Source organism: Schistocerca nitens, chromosome 1, assembly GCF_023898315.1.
Source record: "Schistocerca nitens isolate TAMUIC-IGC-003100 chromosome 1, iqSchNite1.1, whole genome shotgun sequence".
Classification (NCBI taxonomy): Eukaryota; Metazoa; Arthropoda; class Insecta; order Orthoptera; family Acrididae; genus Schistocerca; species Schistocerca nitens.
This window is the reverse complement of record NC_064614.1, coordinates 827855098-827877306: the sequence shown is the minus strand read 5'-3', so window position 1 is coordinate 827877306 and position 22209 is coordinate 827855098. Positions and strand designations below refer to the sequence as shown.

The 22209-nt window shown below is 43.4% G+C and overlaps 1 protein-coding gene across 1 annotated transcript in view; it reads left to right on the top strand.

Annotated features, from left to right (window-relative positions):
- Positions 1–22209, top strand: part of LOC126205909 (transient receptor potential cation channel subfamily V member 4) — a 247344-nt gene that overhangs the window by 89271 nt on the left and 135864 nt on the right. The window contains exons 6-7 of the mRNA XM_049938875.1: positions 2323–2548; positions 17904–18019. Coding sequence (XP_049794832.1) covers positions 2323–2548; positions 17904–18019 — 342 coding nt within the window. The remainder of the gene's footprint in view (positions 1–2322; positions 2549–17903; positions 18020–22209) is intronic.

The following is a 22209-nucleotide window of genomic DNA, read 5'->3' as shown; positions in this document are numbered from 1 at the left end:
ACTGTGTGGCACACACACCTGGTCGGTAAAAGGGATGGCGGGGGGCGTCCCAAGTCGTCTCATGCGCCTGGCATGTCAGAAACACAAACAGCTCCAGCACAGACAATAGTCTCTATGAGTTGTGAAATGCTTCTTCACTCCATCCTGCTGCATCACCGGTATTTGCTGAAAAATATTGTACCTACTCTTGTCCATTATCACCTCGTTCCATTCCTTATGTAGGATGCTGTAGACGCAGTTCTCAGCTGTATGCTTACAGTAATACACTTATCAAACTCCTCTCTGTACAACACCAGCATCTCGTCAATTGAACACAGCTCCTACCAAAAATAAAGATAGAACTTCCCACCAGCTTGTAAGTGAAGGGATCATTCTATTAAAGTTTATTTTGAGTACGTGTGCCACTACTTTTGAATGGTATTGTGAATTTCTTTTCGCACTAGTTATATGGCATCGTCAATATTAGAGCTGTATTGTGGGTGTACAAGAAACTTCTGAAGCGCCATGCATATACTTGTGCAATTAGAACCGATCTTTATGATTAACTGAGTAGTTAGGAGCGACTGTTACTTCAGTTTCCACCCAAAATAAATAAATTACTCTAGCCAAACCGTCCTCTCCTGCACTGGACGATTTCCGTGTGTTGGTGATGCACTTGGGCTTTCTGCCCAGAGGGAGCGTGGTTCGAATCCGAGAAGGTGCACCGCCATTTTTTATTTCCCTCCATTTCCCCGGGTGAGGGATGGATGGATGGATGGATATGGTGTTATGAGCGCTCAACAGTGTAGTCTTTAGCGTCCGATGAGGGATGGAGAGGGAGATCACACCAAAGCCTTGAGACAAAGAAATTCTCGCCATTTTTGAAATTCCCACCATTTTTAAAATTATATTTCAAAATTCGAAATTCCCACCAACATTCCAAGTTCCCACCAATAAGGCAGTTGGGGGAGGGGGGAGGAGGGGGGTGGTGACTCACATGCCGGCTAGGGAAAACTCATGACGTCATTTGGGGGTAGGGCTAGGAGTGGGTCTAATTAATTGATTAATTTGCATATCAATTTGATATAAAAAATGCGAGCATACTGCCTCATTCCCGTAGTTCATAATACTCGCTCCTACCACTGTCCAGTATTAGCGATTACACGATTTTGCACCAGTTTTCCTTCGTTCACTGGACTATTAAGTTGATCAGGAGTAGGAGGAGTTGCCGCGTTCATTTGCTATGTGGTGGCTGTTCTCGATCATTTATCCCTTTGTTCATCACAGTGAAGGGGTTTCCCACAGTAATTGGTTAGTATGCAGTAGTTCTTTATGTTGTTCGCATTGCTGGTTGATAATCATTTACATGATGGCTGAAGAACCTGTAACAGTTTCTGGTATTGTTCGGCCGGCCGCGGTAGCCGAGCGGTTCTAGGCACTTCAGTCCGGAACCGCGCGACTGCTACGGTCGCAGGTTCGAATCCTACCTCGGGCATGAGTGTGTGTGATGTCCTTAGGTTAGTTAGGTTTAAGTAGTTCTAAGTTCTAGGGGACTGATGACCTCAGATGTTAAGTCCCGTAGCGCTCAGAGGCATTTGAACCATTTTTTTTCTGGTGTTGTTCCTTTTCATTTCTGATTCAATGCTGTCCCCTCCACAGTGACTCTGGTTCTTTTTGTTTTATGGGGCATCTTTGAAGTCTGCTTCCGCATTTCTTTGTACTTGGAGTGTTTATCTTCTGTTTCGTTTACATATCGTATTTTTTCGACGATTGCCCTTTTTGAACGATTGCCTTATACCTTATAATAGTCTTCAGTTCACCATTCATATCAGGAATCTGCGTGATTCGGCAGACCGAACATACGGATACCCACAATGACGCCCCTTTCAAAATCTGTCAGGTGCTGATAAACGCTGTTTACGCGAGTACGCGACGTCCCCGTATCCTTCACGGTGATCAGTCAACAACTGACGCTGCTCACGTCTCTAATATATCTTAACAGGCCCGATAACAAAACACCAACAACGCTAATGCACTGTAGTGGTCGTTTTATCTGTCACAGAGAAATGCAGCTCTATTCAATTACTTGTCCGCTTCTGGTGTGTACGTGTACCAAGTTGCACTGGCGTCCAACACATACTGCCAAACGAAGTATATAGCACAGATACCTTATCCTGTACACGTCTGCATCTGTATTGATAGTAGTACAGTATAGAGCTTAATTGTCATGAGTTCAACGTTTCTGGGTAAGTTAAAGAGGTGCACCTTACCATGTAATTATGTAGGGAAAGGTAACGGCGCCTTGTCCATTGAGTGAGTGCGTGGCGTGCCGCGGTGTTGCAGGACATGTTCGGGTACGCGCTGCGCCACCCCAAGCTGCCGGCGTGCAACGGCATCGCCAACCGCGCCGGCCTCACGCCGCTGACGCTCGCCTGCAAGCTGGGCCGCGCCGAGGTCTTCCGCGAGATGCTCGAGCTGAGCGCCAGGGAGTTCTGGCGCTACTCCAACATCACCTGCTCCGCCTACCCGCTCAACGCGCTCGACACGCTGCTGCCCGACGGCCGCACCAGTCAGTACTCAAAGCCACGCACAACAGCACAGGTTCTTTCTAGTCAGGCTGCAGACTTAGTAGGCACCAATCCAGAAACAAAGATTACGAGAATATATTAAGAAACCCCTGGATAACACAAGAGATACTGAATTTAATTGGTGAAAGGATAAAATTTTAAAATGCAGCGAATGAAGCAAGCGAAAGCTAATGTAAGATTGACAGGAAGCGAAAAATGCTAAGCAGGAATGGCTGGAGGACAAATATAAGGATTTAGAAGTATATGTCACTGAGGGAAACGTAGAAGGTAGATACCGCTTACAGGAAAATTAAAAAGACCTTTCGAGATAAGAGAAGCAGCTGTAAGACTATCAAGAACTCAGATGGCAAACCAGTCCTAAGCACAGAAGGGAAAGCTGAAAAACAGGAGGACTATATACAGTGTCTAAACAAGGGAGATGAACCTGAAAGCAATAGTATAGAAAGGGAAGTGGACACAGATGAAGATGAGATGCGAGATATGACATTGCGAGAAGAATTCGACAAAGCTCGGAAAGATTTAAGTCGAAACAAGGTCCCGGGAACAAACGATATTGTGTCAAGACTGCGGAGAGCCTTGGAAGAAGCAGCCATGACAAAATCATTCCATCTGGTGAGCAAGATGTATGAGACAGACGAAATACTCTCAGACGAGTATAAAAATTAGTTGCTGACAGATGTGAAAATTGCCGAAGTATCGGTTTAATAAGTCATGGTTGCAAAATACTAACACAAAATCTTTACAGAAGAATGGAAAAACTGGCAGAAGCCAAGATCTGGAAAGATCAGTGTGAACTCTGGAGAAATGTAGGAACAGATGGACAATAGTGACCTTACGACTTACCTTAGAAAATAGGTTAAGAAATGACAAACCTACAATTAAAGTATTTATAAAGTTAGAGAAAGCTTTTGACAATGTTGAATGGAATAATCTCTCTGAAATTCAGAAGGTTTCAGGGGTAAAATACAAGACGCGAAAGGCTATTTACAAGTTGTGCAAAAACCGGACTGTAGTTACAAGAGTCAATGGGCACGAAAGGAAAGCAGTGGTTGAGAAGGCAGTGAGACAGGGCTGTAGTTAATCCCTGATGTTATTCAATATGTACGAGAGTTGGAACTTTAATAGTGGCAACTATTTATTTATATCTCGTACAAAATAGATACGTGTTTCAAAGTTTTACTGACCTTCAAAGTAGTCACCAGCATTGTGTATAACGCGTTGCCAGCGACGTGGAAGTCGTAGGGTACTCTTAGCAGTGCCAGCTGTGTTGACAGTTCGAGCTGCGCGGCCTATTGCCCGACGAGTTTGTGACGTTCTGAAGCGAATGCCGTGAAGTGTTTCCTTCAGTTTAGAAATCGAGCTGAACTCACGAGGGCTTAAGTCAGGGGAGTGCAGTATGTAGTATAGCACTTAACACCCCATCAGTCAAACAAATTAGTAACAGCTTGCACTGTACGTGCTTGAGCGTTGTCCTGCAAATTGATGGCCAGGTCCTGCAGAAAGTGTCATCACTTCTGTCTGTAAGCTGGTCGTAGGCTGTGTTCCAAAAATGAACAGCAGAGGGACAGAAGTGATGACACTTTCTGCAGGACCTGGCCATCAATTTGCAGGACAACGCTCAAGCACGTACAGTGAAAGCTGTTACTGATTTGTTTGACTGATGGGGCTGCTAAGTGCTATACCACCTACTGCGCTCCCTTCACTTAAGCCCTCGTGAGTTCAGCTCGATTTCTAAACTGAAGGAAACACCTCACAGCATTCGCTTCAGAACTGCTACAAATTCGTTGTGCAATAGACCGCGCCGCTCGAACTGTCAACTCAACTGGCTCTGCTAAGAGTATCCTACGACTGCCACATCGCTGTAAACGGGTTATACACAATGCTGGTGACTACACTGAAGGTCAGTAAAACTTTGAAACACTTATCTATTTTGTACGGGCTATAAATAAATAGTTGCCGCTATTAAAGTTCCAACCATCGTACATTGAACAAGCGGTAAAGAAACCCAAAGAAAAGTTTGGAATAGGTGTTAATGTTCAGCGGCTTTGTCGATGACATTGCAATTCTGTCAGAGACTGAAAAGGTCTTGAAAGAACAGTTAAACTGCATAAATAGTGTCTGGAAAGGAGCATATAAGATGAACAACAACAAAAGCAAAACAATGATAATGAAATGTAGTCGAATGCTAAGAGAACCAGATTGGGGAACGAGAAACTTTAGGTAGTAGAGGAGTTTTGCTATTTGGGCAAGCAACAAAATAACTGATGACAACAAATGTACATTTGTAGACTGATAATGACAAGGAAAGCATTTCTGAAGAAGATAAATTTGTTAACATCGAATATAGACATAAGTGTTATGAAGTGTTTGCTGGAGGTATTTGTCTGGAGTGTAGCCATACATGGAACTTAGATACAAAGAGAATAGAAGCTTTGGAAATGTTGTTGCTACAGAAGGATGTTGAAGAGTAGATGGGTGGATCACGTAACTGATGAGGAGGTACTGAATAGAACTGGCCACATAAGAAATCTGTGGCGCGGCTTGACCAAAGGAAGGGATCAACACACACATTCTGAGATGTCAAGGGATCACCAATTTAGTATTGGATGGAAGTGTCAGAGCAAAAATCGTGGAGACAGACCAAGAGATGAATACAGCAGGCATATTCAGAAAGATGTAGATTGCCGTTAGTTATTTGGAGATGAAAGGACTCACATAGAACAGAGCAGCGTGGAGAGCTGCATCAAACCAGGCTTCGGACTGAAGACCACAACAACAACTACATTAAGAAATACTGAGGAACATCTAATCCAAGCAACCAAGTTGAGTATTTTAGTCCCAGGCTATAGGTACAAGTAACAAAAGCTGTTATAGTTACGAAGAAATAAAAAAAAGAAAATTTAAAATGGACTGAGGGAGCTGTCAACAATTTTCAAGGAACCGATACGAGCAACAATAGAGAATACACGTACATTTAAATAACACTATTAGGAAATGTCAACAAGAGGTTGTAGATTCAAAATGGTTCAAATGGCTCTGAGCACTATGGGACTTAACATCTGAGGTCATCAGTCCCCTAGAACTTAGAACTACTTAAACCTAACTAACCTAAGGACAGCACACACATCCATGCCCGAGGCAGGATTCGAACCTGCGACCGTAGCGGTCGCGCGGTTCCAGACTGAATGAAGCGCCTAGAACCGCTCGGACACTCCGGCCGGCGAGGATGTAGAGGATGCAATGAAAATATGATAAGAGAAACAACCTTCAAAAACAATTATAATATCATGAACCAAAAAAAAATTGCTTAGACATCATGTTTCGTCATTTAATACTGCAAGTAACAGAGAATGCAACATCGGACAGAATATTGTATTAGGATTACAAATTTTTTCTATATATTCGTCTGGTTCGAGAGATAAATCGGAAAGTGATAGTTGCTAACCAGAACTTAAGGACAAAATTTCGAAGGTTATTCAGAGACATTTTGTAAGTATTTTGATATACGTGACCTCTGGCCTCCGGTATTTCATCTGATTTCCTATGCCGCTTATTTTTGCATCTTTATTGCACTGAAAATGTCTGTCGATGGTAAGCGCTTGTTTGGTTTGTTCAGTTCATTCAAGTACTACTCGACCACATTATCGCACGTGGCCTCCCATGGCCGTTGCCAGAAACACGCAGTGGCACTACTTTAAACAAGTGCATTGGTGACAGGAAAGCGCGCCCTACTGTGAATGATTTCAAGAAAGTTTTGTGTATACTTTCAAGAAGTTCAGCGTGCCCTCGTGAAAAATCACGATAAACACTCGCGATTAACCGATGGAAGCGCCCTCAATCACAGCTACAATAACATTGTGGTCGACTAGTACTTGCTGTTGACAACAGTAACGACCACATCACTCTTCGCCCTCAGACTTGGTTTCAGCACTGCTCGTTTCTGTATTTCTAGCAGTATTACGTGTACGCTAAGAACATTGTGGATAGGCTTACTGATGAAAAAATTTGGCCAATATGAACCTTTTGTATGGGTTCACCGAATACAGTAGAAGAGCGACACAACAACACTCCGCTTACAATGGTACCATACGAACATCTCGTATCCGATTTGATTCGTACTGACAGGGTGTGTGCAAGGCATGACTAACGCTTCGACATAATCAAACAGGAAGACGCAACTCTCAAAAGTTTCCGAAAAGACTGAGTTTGAAAATTTTAGGCACGCGTATCTACGTTGTATGATCGTTATTAACCAAGGAGTCTGCAGCCGAGCGAGTAAGCATCTACATAAATTTCATAAGCATGAGATCTCTGGAGAGAATTTCACAGCTGGCGCATTTTTATTTATTTTCATTACGATGTAATTCTAACAAGAGATTTATTATGATTATGCAAATTATCAATATTGATTCGTTTATGCTTTTCATAGCCTTTATCGTGGAAAAAGGATGCGTTTTTCACGAGGAGACTAGGTATAAAAATGTTATGTATGACTTTGTACACAATGGTAAGAAGAGATATGTTACTAAGTGGTGCGGTAACTGTTGTTCTAGGAATGTTGGACAGCAGCTCAAATGATTAGTGAACAAGTAACACAGCAAACTACGCAAACCTGTGGTGTTTGGTTAGTAATCAAAACGTTCTTGGTCCCAGGTTCGAAACCCGGCTGCTTAAATTTTGATTAATAATCAGCATTGACGATCGAAGGCTCCCGGCGTAAGAAGTCATCCTCATTCTGCCAACGGCCTTTTCAAAGAGGGCTGAAGAGCGGACAGAGATTCAGGGCACTCTCTTGTCCTAGGGGTGGGAAACTGCTCCTAAAGGCGGAAGAATCAGCAAAGATCAACAAGGCACGAGGATGCGGAAGGCAATGGAAACCACTGCATTAAAGACTCGTAACGTGTATCCACCGCACATGTGGCCTGGAATTGAAAAAGTGTCATGATGAACTCTCCATTAACAAAAGATTCAGGAATAGTCCCCCATTCAGATCTCCGGGAGGAGACTGCCGTGGGAGAGATGACCATGAGAAAAAGTTTCAATAATCAACGAAAGAATAACGTTTTACGAGATGGAGTATGGAGTGTCAGAAGCTTGAACGTGGAAATGAAACTAGAAAATCTGAAATGGAAAATGCAAAGGCTCAATCTAAATGTAGTAGGGGTCATTAAAGTGAAATGGATAGAAGACAAGGCTTTCTGGTCAGATAAGTGTAGAGTAATAATAACAGCAGAAAATGGTGTAACGTGAGTAGGATTCGTTATGAATAGGAAGGTAGGGCAAAGAGTGTGTTACTACGAACATTTCCGTGACAGGGTTGTTCTCATCAGGATCGACAGCAAACCAATACCGACAACGATAGTTCAGGTATACATGCCGATGTCGCAAGATAGAGATAGAGATAGAGAAGGTATATGAGGATATTGAAAGGGTAATACGTTACATAAAGGGAGTTAAAAATCTAATAGTCATGGTGGACTGGAATGCAGTTGTAGGGGAAGGAGTAGAAGAAAAGGTTACAGGAGAATATGGGCTTGGGACAAGGAATGAGATAGGGGAAAGACTAATTGAGTTCTGTATTAAATTTCAGCTAGTAATAGCGAATACTCTGTTCAAGAATCACAAGAGGAGGAAGTATACTTGGAAAATCCCGCCCGGCTAGCCGCGCGGTCTAACGCGCTGTTTCCTGGGCGGGAAGGCGTGCAGGGCCTTGGCACTAATCCGCCCGGTGCATTAGTGTTGAGGTTCGGTGTGCCGGCCAGCCTGTGGATTGTCTTAAATGCGGTTTTCCATTTACCGCGGTGAATGTGGGCTGGTTCCCCTTATTCCGCCTCAGTTATACAGTGTCGGCAATTGCTGTGCGAACACCGTTTCGACGTAAGCCTATACCATCATTATTCTACCATGCAAACATTTGGGATTACACTCGTCTCGTATGAGACGTTCCCGGTGGTGGCCACTGGCGGCCGAACAGCTAAATAACCGTGGGTTCGGTGTGGGGCGGCGGTGGGGTGGATGGACTGCTGTGGCCTGTAGTGGGGTTGTGAAACACTGAGGGCTGCGGCAGAACGAAGCCTCTCGGTCGTTTATAGGTCCTCGGATCAATACATACATACACACTTGGAAAACGCCGGGTGATACAGGAACATTTCAGTTAGATCACATCATGGTCAGGCAGAGATTCTGAAATCAGAAGCCGGCCCAAGCGGCTGAGCGGTTCTGGGCGCTTCAGTCTCGAACCGCGCGACCGCTACGGTCGCAGGTTCGAATCCTGCCTCGGGCATGGATGTGTGTGATGTCCTTAGGTTAGTTAGGTTTAAGTAATTCTAAGTTCTAGGGGACTGATGACCTCAGATGTTAAGTCCTATAGTGCTCAGAGCCATTTGAAATCAGATACTGGATTGTAAGGCGTACCCAGGAGCAGATATAGACTCAGATCACAATGTAGTAGTGATGACAGTAGACTGAAGTTCCGCAGATTAGTCAGGAATAATCAATACGCAAAGAAGTGGGATACGGAGGTACTAAGGAAAGACGAGATACGCTTGAAGTTCTCTATGGCGACAGATACAGCGATAAGGAATAGCTCAGTAGGCAGTACAGTTGAACTGCAATGGACGTCCAGAATGGGATTTTCACTCTGCAGCGGAGTGTGCGCTGATATGAAACTTCCTGGCAGATTAAAACTGTGTGCCGGACCGAGACTCGAACTCGGGACCTTTGCCTTTCGCGGGCAAGTGCTCTACCAACTGAGCTACCCAAGCACGACTCACGACCCGTCCTCACAGCTTTAATTCCGCCAGTACCTCGTCTCCTACCTTTTGGAATGGATATGACTAAAAAGGGCCATCACAGAAGTTGGCGCTGCAGTCATGGACTGTGTGGCTGGTCCCGGCGGAGGTTCGAGTTCTCCCTCAGGTATGGGTGTGTGTGTTTCTCCTTAGGATAAGTAGTGTGTAAGCTTGGGGACTGATGACCTTAGCAGTTAAGTCCCATAAGATTTCACACACATTTGAACATTTTTTGAACAGAAGTTGGGAAGAAAAACATAGGATCAAAGAAGGTAACTGCGAAGAAATCATGGGTAACAGAAGATATACTTAGGTTGATTGATGAAAGGAGGAAGTATAAAAATGTTCTTGGAAACACAGAAATACAAGTCACTCAGGAATGAAATAAATAGGGAGTGCACGGAAGCTAAGACAAAATCGCTCCATGAAAAATGTGAAAAAATCGAAAAAGAAGTGCTTATCGTTACGACAGACTCAACATAACCGCCCGACCGCTGCGGTCGCAGGTTCGAATCCTGCCTCGGGCATGGATGTGTGTGATGTGTGTTGTCCTTAGGTTAGTTAGGTTTAAGTAGTTCTAAGTTCTAGGGGACTGATGACCTGAGATGTTAAGTCCCATAGTGCTCAGAGCCATTTGAACCATTTTTTGACTCAGCATACAGGAAAGTCAAAATAACCTTCGGTGACACTAAAAGCAAGGGTGATAACATTAACCCTTTCATGGATAAAATTCATTTTTTACAGATTTTTAAAATATTAAGGTGATAACGTTTTCTTTTCAGTCCCATTATTATATTTTCACCACCAAAATACTTTTTAAGTTCTCCATTTTTTCACAACAGGAAGTGGGACACATATGTCCCATGAACCAACGCGAGATACCTTTTCTGCTGACTGACTGATTTTGTAATTTTATTGTTTTTAGCCATAAACTGGATTTTGTGGCGAATAAAATAACTACAAATTATACATGCATGTAATCTTTTTATTTGTGTAGAGCCAGTGTAAAAAATATTCATTGCATTTCAGTTTTCATGACACATGACCAATACTTACAAAACTTTACATTCCATGAAACTTGGAAAAACATGGTGTGGCACAAAGTGGTACACCACAAGCAGTGTAAACAACTTTTGTTCTCAGAATGAGATTTTCACTCTGCAGCGGAGTGTGCGCTGATATGAAACTTCGTGGCAGATTAAAACTGTGTGCTGGACCGAGACTCGAACTCGGAACCTTTGCCTTTCGCGGGCAAGTGCTCTATCAACTGAGCTACCCAAGCACGACTCGCGCCCCATCCCCACAGCATTACTTCTGCCAGTATCTCGTCTCCTACCTTCCAAACTTTACAGAAGCTCTTCTGCGAACCTTGCAGAACTAGCACTCCTGCCTTGTGCAGTCCCGCTTTTTTCTCAGGTTCAGTACAGTCGTCCCTAGATGGCAGCACCGTGCAGAGCTGGGTAACATATATCCCGACACTCGAACTGGCGCTCAAAGTTAGTGGGACATATATGACCCATCAACCACGAAAGGGTTAAGAGCGCAACGGGAATTCCACTGTTAAATGCAGACGAGAGAGAGGATAGGTGGAAAGAATACATTGAAAGCCTCTATGAGGGGGAAGGTTTGTCTGATGCGATAGAAGAAGAAACTAGATGCGCTTTAGAAGAGGCCGGGGATCTTCTATTACAATCAGGATTTAAAAGAACTACGAAGGACTTAAGATCAAATAAGGCAGAAAGGATAGATAACATTCCATCACACTTTCTAAAATCATTGACGGAAGTGGCAACAAAACGTTATTCACTAGAAAGTATGAGTATGGCGACAAACCATCTGACTTTTGGAAAAATATCATCCAAACAATTCCGAAGACTGCAAGAGGTAACAAGTGCGAGAAATATCGCACAATCAGCTTAACATCTCATGCATCCAAGTTACTGACAAGAATAATATACAGAAGAATGGAAAAGAAAATTGGGTATGTGCTAGATGACGATCAGTTGGCTTTAGAAAAGTTAAAGGCACGAGAGAGACAATGCTGACGCTGCGGTTGATAATTAAAAGCAAGACTAAAGAAAAATCAAGACACTTTCATAGAATTTGTTGATCTGGAAAAAGCATTCGACAATGTAAAATGGTGCAAAATGTTTGAAATTATGAGGAAAACACGGTCAAGCTATAGGGAGAGAAAGGTAATATACAATATGTACAAGAGTCAAGAGGGAATGACAACAGTGGACGACCAAGAACGAAGTGCTCGGATGCGAAAGGGTGTAAGACAGGGATGTAGTCTTTCGCCCCTACTGTGCAATCTGTACATTGAAGAAGCAATGATGGAAATAAAAGAAAGGCTCAGGAGTGGAATTAACATTCAAGGTGAACGGATATCAATGATATGATTAGCTGATGACATTAATATCCTGAAAGAAAGTGAAGAAGAATTACGTAATCTGCTGAATGGAATAAACAATGTAATGAGTACAGAATATGCACTGAGATTAAATCGAAGGAAGATGAAAGTAATGAGAAGTAGCAGAAATGAGAACAGCAAGAAACTTAATATCAGGATTGATGGTCATGAAGGAGATGAAGTTAAGGAATTCTGCTACCTAGGCAGCAAAATAACCAATGACGGATGAAGCAAGGATTACTCCAAAAGAAGACTACCACTGGCAAAAAGGGTGTTCCTGACCAAGAGAAGGCTACTAGTATCAAATATCTGCCTTAATTAGAGGAAGAAATTTCTGAGAATGTACATCTGGAGCACAGCTTTGTATGGTAGTGAAACTATAATTTTAATTAATATTGTGTTTATACTGGTTGCTGGTGAGGAGGAAAGTTAGTTATTAGTATTTTATTCATAATCTCATTCTTAAGCAGCCATATCACAGTCATCACAGTCGCTCAAGAAAGTTATAATTAAGCTTTACTTGTTTAATCCGAATCGGACGATGACTCTCCGTGTCCGCAGTCTCGATGATTCGAAGCGATCTGCAATCCTGTCTAAATAAAATGTCTTGGTTGTCTTGCATTGCGTAGTCAGTCGGGAAACCTCAGATCAAGCGGAAAGTTTGCTTTGATAGAGTTTAATTATCCGATGAGATAATGGAGCTCTTGGATCTAATAATTGCAGGTTCGTTTCCAATTCATCGGAAGTTCCCTTCTGATTACCAACGAAACGACACATCCGTGCAAATTTCCAATTATAGAATACATATATAATGAAATTCATTACACACCTTTGATATAAATGCTCAGTATATATTCTCTTGATTAGCATACAATATATTTCCAATATCTTTCTTCCAGTAATCTCGATAGCAAAATACAATTATTCAATGCGGCTATTCGGTACGGAGAAGATCCTAGAAGTCCCCCCCCCCCCCCAACACACACCAGAGAGAATATTACAAAGAGTAATGATACGCTCATGGAATAGTAATAGTACTGTACTACTTTGCGCTTAGATTCTGCGAGTATATAGATGGTCAAGTAAGAAACGTAATTCACTCATAGAATTGTGCAGGGATAATTAGTAGAATATAAAGAGATATTACAAAACGTGGACTTCGGAAAACCGGAACAGAAGAAAATCGAAGCATCTGAGATGTGGTGCTACAAACGAATGTTGAAAATTAGGTGGGGCGCATCAAACCAGTAAGAAGATTGACGATCCAAAAAAAGACAGCAAACAGAAGATTTACTTAAGTTGTTTTTCTCCAAACGGGCGAAGAGTCATTACAATAGTGCAGCGAGAAACAGGTTCAGCTATCACAATATCCACAAGGCAGAGTCTCTCCGTACTGTGGCACGAACGACGAGAACGGAGCCGCGACCAGTCTGCGTCTGCTTAGCATCACGTAGGAAAGTGGCTCCGAGCATGAGTGGAGCTGAGTCGCTGCACTGGCGGCAGAGGGCACTCGTGGTTACGAGCCATCGGAGGTGTGGCTCGGCAGCCGTGCTCCATTGGGTCCGCTGGATCCCTCATGATCGCTGTCGGAGTTGGGCAGAAACTCGCAGTTTCGTTACCAATTGCGATACGCCGATAGGGTGGTATCATTAGGTGATACCAAGAAAACAGGATACACGAGAGCTTTCAATCGTATCAGTATAGCCGATCATGTCAGTATAGCCATTTCATTTAACTACTGTATCTACATTTGCGAAAAGTATAATGTGTAACCTACGGCTTACAGCGCGAATCAGCTTCTTACTGATCATAGAAACACGAGAAAGAATAATTATCATGATATGCAGCACATGTAATGAAAGCCGAATTTTTTCCTGTGGGTGCCTTTCAATGTGTGTACTGCAAGAGTAACTTGGTATACACCCATAAAAGGTTCTCTGTCATTACACAATTTCGTCAAGTACCATGCATATCTGTTGTTAGAATTACAGTGAATAAAAAGAGTGATTCGATGAAGAGGCCTCGCGATAGTAAAACTAAGCACTTACTCGTTTAGCTTTGGACTCCTCGAAGGCTAGCGACTATGCAAAGTATACAAGGACGCCCAAAATTTTCAACGTATTTCTCGAAAATGGTTAAGAGTTGCGTCTTCCTGTTCGCACATGTTGAAGTCATTGCGTGCCCTTGACACGTTGTCAGTATTTATCAAATCGGCGAGGAGAAATTCGCACGCTCCCATTGTGAGCTCCTCCTGCAGTGAAGGTAATTAAACTACTGGCTATTAAAATTGCTACACCAAGATGAAATGCAGATTATAACCGGTATTCATTGGCTAAATATATTATACTAGAACTAACATGTGATTACATTTTCACGCAATTTGGGTGCACAGATCCTGAGAAATCAGTACCCAGAACAACCACCTCTGGCCGTAATGACGGCCTTGATATGCCTGGCCATTGAGTCAAACAGAGCTTGGACGGCGAGTATAGGTACAGCTGCCCATGCAGCTTCAACACGATACCAGAGCTCATCAAGAGTAGTGACTGGCGTATCGTGACGAGCCTGTTGCTCGGCCACCATTGACCAGACGATTTCAGTTGGTGAGAGATCTGGAGAATGTGCTGGCCAGGGCAGCATTCGAACATTTTCTGTATCCAGAAAGGCCCGTACAGGACCTGCAACATGCGGTCGTGCATTATCCTGCTGAAATGTAGGGTTTCGCAGGGATCGAATGAAGGGTAGAGCCACGGGTCGTAACACATCTGAAATGTAACGTCCACTGTTCAAAGTGCCGTCAATGTGAACAAGAGGTGACCGAGACGTGAAACCAGTGGCACCCCATACCATCACGCCGGGTGATACGCCAGTATGGCGATGACGAATACACGCTTACGCTTCCAATGTGCATTCACCGCGATGTCACCAAACACTAATGCGACCATCATGATGCTGTAAACAGAAGCTGGATTCATCAGAAAAAATGACGTTTTGCCATTCGTGCACCCAGGTTCGTCGTTGAGTACACCATCGCAGGCGCTCCTGTCTGTGATGCAGCGTCAAGGGTAACCGCAGCCATGGTCTGCGAGCTGATAGTCCATGCTGCTGCAAACGTCGCTGAACTGTTCGTACAGATGGTTGTTGTCTTGCAAACGTCCCCATCTGTTGACTCAGGGATCGAGACGTGGCTGCACGATCCGTTACAGCCATGCTACAGACTGCTAGTGATACGAGGCCGTTGGGATCCAGCACGGCGTTCCGTATTACCCTCCTGAACCCACCGATTCCATATTCTGCTAACAGTCATTGGATCTCGACCAACGCGATCGCGATAGGCTACTACAATCCGACCTTTATCAAAGTCGGAAACGTGATGGTACGCATTTCTCCTCCTTACAGGAGGCATCACAACAACGTTTCACCAGGCAACGCCGGTCAACCGCTGTTTGTGTATGAGAAATCGGTTGGAAACTTTCCTCATGTGAGCACGTTGTACGTTTCGCCACCGGCGTGGCGCCAACCTTGTGTGAATGCTCTGAAAAGCTCATCATTTGCATATCACAGCATCTTCTTCCTGTCGGTTAAATTTCGCGTCTGTAGAACGTCATCTTCGTGGTGCAGCAATTTTAATGGCCAGTAGTGTATATCACAGTGCTTTTGTATCGTCCGCCTTCGTAGGTGAGTGGTCAGCGAAGTGACTGCCACTAGGACGACTCGTGTTCTATTCCCGGTACTGCCAGCGATTTTTCCTTAGTGGGGGGACTAGTACATTGTGCGGTTAGCCTCCTAAACGTCAACTGAAGAACCACTCGGCCCACTAGCAGCGGTTTCAATGTGAAGAAACCCGACAACGCCCGGGAGATCGGTTTGCTGACCACATGCTGAGTCATGCCGCCTCAAATAAAACCATTGGCCGAGGACGATACGGCAGTCTCGAATGTCTCGCCCAGGGGCACAAATCGAAGCTTTACTTTTGTATCGTCTGAGGGTTTGTGAGTGTTGCGTGTATTTGTATATAAATGTGTATTTGCTCTGGAATGGCGTTAGTGCACATTACCGTTTCCCGTCAGTCGCAACAATCACTTTTTTGTGTTTGAAAATAATCTTGGAAAAGCATCGGGGCTGCTATGTACCACCCTCCGGCGCGCAGCTCGTTCTCACCATCGCCAAGATGAAACTGGATGATGCGCCAACACCCTTGGTTGACAGCACGTTGGCGATCATTTGTCAGGAACTTGAACCGAGGCTACACGCAGAATCTCAGAAAACGGGAAAATAACAGCAGCAGCAACTGTCAATTTTTCTTAGTAGAAAAATATTCGAGCTCAGCGATATCCGATATTGAGCCACTATCTTTTTAATTCATAATTTTTTCTGAAAACTTCCATTTCTTAGTAATAGGAAACTTTATCATCACAATTCAGTTTGTAAGATAATTTGTGAATTTACTGCATGATGCATTTTACCTCTGTGGCTATCTTTATAGGCACTCTGCACGATGCTCAAATGGCAGCTGCATTGCTGTTGTTGGTACCATTGCATGTGCAAGGCGTTACGTTCACTCACCAATGTGCACAGCTGCCAACAGCAGTTATCACGTGGGGTGTAGTATATTATCTCCGCTTTTCTCACATCGATTGAGGAACACGGAGAAGAAGAACTATATCCAGGGTGTACTGAAATTCACGTTAAAAATTCCTAGGACTTGTAGAGAGGAGTGAGTACATAATGTTTTGAATAGGAACCTATGTCCGGAAACGTACCGTTTCCACGCTACAGCCGTTTGTAAACGTATTTGCTAGGTATATGCAACAGGGTAGTCAAGGTGTGGGAGGGGAGGGGGGGGGTTGCCTACGTCGGAACGGCTGATGTCATTTGACGCCCGTCCTACCTCTCTGACCTGGTTCGAACCTCATTCACGTATCTCTGAGTGTTAGAGCAACATGGCTGAGTACACGTCTACAGCAGACACCGACTTCATCCTTCTGGATGGAGAAACTCACGGTAATGGCAGAGCCGCTCGTCACCTATATCGAGATCGTTATCCACAACGTCTGACTCTATCGCATACACTTTTCGCCACAATTACTCAACGGCTTCGAGAAAGGGTTCCTTCGCTATCAACAGACTTGACTTTGGTGCTCCAAGGAAAGGCCGCACGCCCGAATTGGAAGCGGCTGTACTGCGTCACGTTGAAGAAAACCCGTCAATGTGTGCATGAGGAATTTCTTTGGCTATTAATGAGTTGAACTGTAAAACAAGTGATTAATCACTTAATTGTAAAAGTAGTCGTTACCAACATGTTTTCAAATCGTTGTAGCACGAAAACGGTACTTTTGCGGACATGGTTTCTAGTTCAAAATATTATCTACTCACTCCCTTCTACAAGTCCTAGAACAATGTAACGGGAATTTCCGAACACCCTGTGTAGCTCCTAATGCACACCTTTATTCTGGCGCTTCAGGGAACTGTGGAGTGCGAAGACAAGAACTGCGAATGTTATTGGGAGGAGTACACAGAGATGTTCTCCCTCGCTCTTGCGTTATTGCCAAGTATTTTACGGAATGCGCTGAAAATGTAAATCTCGAGGACCAGATCAAAGAGAACTAGGGAGCTTAAAAGGAAAATTCCACTTGTAGAATTAAGGATAGCATGAGCCGTCGCATTTGAAGTTCAACAACCATTAAATTTTGTAACTGTATTTGTGGCAGTCTTCAATTACAACAGTTGCTGAGAGTGATGAGCTGCTCCAGAGACTAAACGTACGCAAGGTGAAAATGCCGATAAAATAGTGACCAGTTAAAAATCTATGACATACACGATATATTTCAATTTGTATTAGTTAGACATATTCCTTATTTAGAGTTGCAGTTTATAAAATGACCTGCTATTTTAGTTTCCATTTCCATGTTACGAGTTCGCCGCACTCCACATTTCATTTTGACAGAAAAGGACAGTCGTTATTTGTCACACTTGGTGTTGAAACATTCTCAAAATCTATTACGCCTCACATGTTTCTAAGAGTTGTAAAAGTGCGACGATGCTATCGAGGTGACCAGTATTTTCAAAAATCCACTGAAACATCTCCGAGGCAATGTTTACTTACTAGATGACTGCTTTCTCGCCTTTCAGATTGGAATTCTGCGCTTTTCATCATCCTAAATGGAACAAAAGAAGCGCATCTGGACATGCTGGACGGAGGCATCATTCAGAGGCTGCTGGAGGAGAAGTGGAAGACATTTGCTAGGGTATGACATAACACTAATGCCTTCTTTATGTAAATAAGAATTCTCATTTTATTTATTTTAGAAATATATAAATCTTATATACACAGTTTTTCCTTTCGATAAATTGATAGCACTTGCAGCCGTTACATTCTGTCAATGAAGACATAAAATAAAGATTTACAAGTCGGTTTCTCTCGAGTTATTTACTGTTGTCCTCCTGAACGATTGTGATACCTAAGCGAAATGAAAGTTATGCATATTCATATTGATTCTTCACATTTTAATTGCATTTTAGTCTTGCAACCACAAAATTGTGTAGTAACTTTCTTTGTGCTTTAAATAGAAAGAAATGTATCGAAAAACTCAGGCAATAGCTTTGAATGTCGAAAAAGCTTATCACTTTGTGGGAAGAATTAAAGAGAAGCATGTACGTTAATGTTAAACTGCTGCGATTAACTTCCCATCAAATTTTCTACACGTTATAGGAGTACAACATACGGCTTATGAATCCTCTCTTAATTTTCTCTGCTTCTTTTAGATTTTGCTGTTGTAATACCAATCGTTCGAAATCATTATAGAATTCTCATTGCCACAGAGAAATAAAAGAACAGCCTATGAAATCTTTCCATTCTGTCTACTAATGCAAGTCGATAGAGATGACACAAATAAAAACAAATAATAATACTAGTCTCTAGCTTTTCTGTTCCTGTTGCAGCTATACTGGCGAGCGAGGACGTCCCACGAGGGAGTTTCCAAGACGTTTAACAGATTTTAGTCCTTAACGGAATTTTCCGTCGGTAATTTTAGTCGCACATACATGTCCATATTGGCTCTTAAGAGACAAGATGCGCAAGAAACAACATTAGCTCATCCCCTTCAGTACCCACCAATTCCATTAATGTACACTGAGATGATAAAGGTCATGGAATATCTCTTAATACTGCGTTCCTTTTGACCATTGTAGTGCAGAACTCGACGTGGCATGGACGTCCCCTTCAGAAATATTGACCCATGCTGCCTCTATAGCCGTCCATAGTTGCGAAAGTGTTGCCGGTGTAGGACGTTGTGCAACAACTGATCTCTTGATTATGTCACATAAACATTCGACGGGATTCATTTCGGACGATCTGTGATGCCAAATCGTCGGCTCGAATTGTCTAGAATGTTGTTGAATCCCGTCGCCAACAACTGTGGCCCGACGACATGACATCATTGTTCGGGAACATACACTCCCGGAATGGCTCCAAATGGTCCCGAAGTAGCCCAGCATAACCATTTCCGGACAACGATCGGTTTAGTGGGACCAGAAGGCCCACCAGCTTGCACAGTGCCTTTTTGACAACTTGGGTCCGTGGCTTTATTGGGTCTGCACCACACTCGGACGCTGCCATCAGGTCTTATCAACTGAAATCGGGACTCATCTGACCAGGCCACCGTTTTTTAGTCGTCTAGGGTCCAAACGATTTGGCACAAGCCCAGGAGAAGCACTGTAGGCGATGTCGTGCTATTAGCAAACGCCATCGCGTGGGTCGTCCGCTACCATAGCCCATTAACGCCAAATTCCGCCGCAATGTTCCCACTGATTTCTGCGGTTATTTCATGCAATGTTGCTTGTCTGTTAGCACTGACAAGTATACGCAAACTAAGTTAAGTGAAGACCGTCGACCACTGCGTTGTCCGTGGTGAGAGATAATGCCTGAAATTCGGTATTCTTAGCGCACTTGACACTGTAGATCTCGGAATATTGAATTCCCTAACGATTTCCGAAGTGGAATTCCCATGCGTCTAGCTCCAAATACCATTGTGCGCCATAATCACTTCGAAAACCTTTCCACATGAATCATCTGAGTGCAAATGACAGCTCCACCAACTCACTGCCCTCTTATACCTCGTGTACTCGACACTACCGCCATCTGTATATGTGCTTATCACTGTCCCATGTCTTTCGTCACCTGAGTGTAGAATGAGGACTATACCCACACAACAGAACAGGCTTGGTGTGCGGTTTGGGGCTCGTCTTACTGATGAGATTTGAAACAGCGTTAAGTAATAACAATTCTTGGAACAGCAGGAAACTAATTCGAATGCATATTTGCAATTTTTTTTATTTATTTCTTTTTTGTCTACTTATGATTGGCACGTAATTCCTTCCGCATTTTGTATGTAAAGTTTATCTGTTTGTACGAAATCTTGTCGGCGCAATTCTCACATTAACAATAGCGACGTAGTATAGGACAGTTCTCTAACAACTGTCAAGCAGTGTGGACAGTTTGATACTTGAATGAGGTTCCTATTCCAGCCTTCATTTCTTTAAATCTGTTAGAAATGTTACTCTGACTAGACTGATACTGGATCCAAATTACTAATATCTCCTGGTATTATCATTCGGGCCGTGTCGACGTAGGTTACTTTCACTTTAATGATGACATCACTGCAGTTGTGACCTTGAGTAATGTGAGAAGGACCGAGTATTCGCATATTTCTTTCGTGCAAACAGTCGAGAAGCAGTGGTGCAAGGGCACTATGTGAGGGATTAAGCCTGAAACCATCCGACGTCGAATCCTATCCAACGAATGACGTAACATTATCACTGTGGAAACTAAACTTTGAAAAACTGGAAAATAAGTGATCCCTTAAGCACACGCTGTATATCCTGCTGATCTGCCAGCCGTTTCTCTCGGACGGCACTGTGTATTTACGGCTTCCTGGCATCGTCCAAACAATACCGGTCGCTGATGGGTCTCTTTACTTCAGTGTAAATACGCAGGATTATCTGTAGGAACTTACAATGAGGGCTAAAAGTAATGAGACGTCAGTCGACCGCTGCTGCACTGGCTCAGTACAGTACAGCCTTGGCACAAAGTGCTTCCCATTCGAAACGGCGGCGATCTGACTTTACAATAGATCATATTTCGCCACTTGTGGCGATGATTGGGGCCAACGAGGTATACCGACCCTGTGGTGTGCGTCGCAGCAATTCACACTACAGGCTTACGTGTCCCAGCGACCGTCTCCCGCGGGAAGCTATTTACTGTTTCATGTAAGTTTAATAATTCTTAACTATGAATTTAAATACGTGTAAGCTCTCGATAACAGATGGCAAAATTAAGACCTGTGGTGGGTACCTTATTACTGACATTTAGATTTCCCGTGGGCCCCAGACGGAGTCAACCTTTCGCGACGTACGTCGGGCCAGGCGATTAGCGTGACGTCACAAGTATCGCTGCGGTGTCCCGTATTTCTCGTGGGCCCCAGCTCTGAGAGGATGACGTGACGTCCGTTCGTCAAGGGCTTGTGGCAGTTCTGTGCGTGTGCAAATATATAGGATACGTCCTAGACGGAAGACGTAGACGATAACCGTGATTTACGTAATTTCCAATATGCTACGACCTATGTGCCTTGCACCAATAATCGTTCTGTATGCGAAGTGGGTTAACTCGCAACGTGCTCCCTTGTGTCACTACATACCTTTCTTTTAGAGACCGCTCAGGTATTGTGTCTACGCCTCCTCTAGACGCAACATTCTGGCATCATATACGCCACATATTCAGACGGGACAAACCTTACCGTCAATTTTAGGAACTCAGTTTGTTATAGGTACTGTTATTTATCTTACTCATTCTCGATGGTGATCACTGACTGTGGTTAAAATAGCGAATGACGGTATGCCAAGAGCTCTACATTATTTTTACACTTTCATCTGCCAATTAGCCACTTTTTGAGCCGCTGCAAGCTCTTCATCAGATGGTAAATATTTACAGCTACTTTGTATTTTGTATCAGGTGCAGGTAATTGCTAGGATCGCGGCGCTATAAAAATATTTGGCTTTATAATTATAGACTATGCTGAATTACGAACATAAATGAAATTGGTTTTATTTGTCTACCCGTAGGAGATGTAAACCCGTAATCTGTGAGTACGGCACTTTAAAGAGATGCATTATGTACCAGGATGGAAAAACACAGCAGTTAGGTGCACACGGTTTAACAGGCAGAGAACAAGCTACCAACGTACGCACTACGATAAAGAAATATACGATGTTATGACCCTAAATGAATAGACTTCCATCCCGTGGATACGATTACTTCAAGCAATATAATAATATTGTTAATAAACAGTTAAAAGGCGCCAGTATCATGTATACTGTTGTGAGCAGTACGCTCTGATCCATCTTAGGCATAACACTTAAGCGGCGTCGACCCGAGCAATTT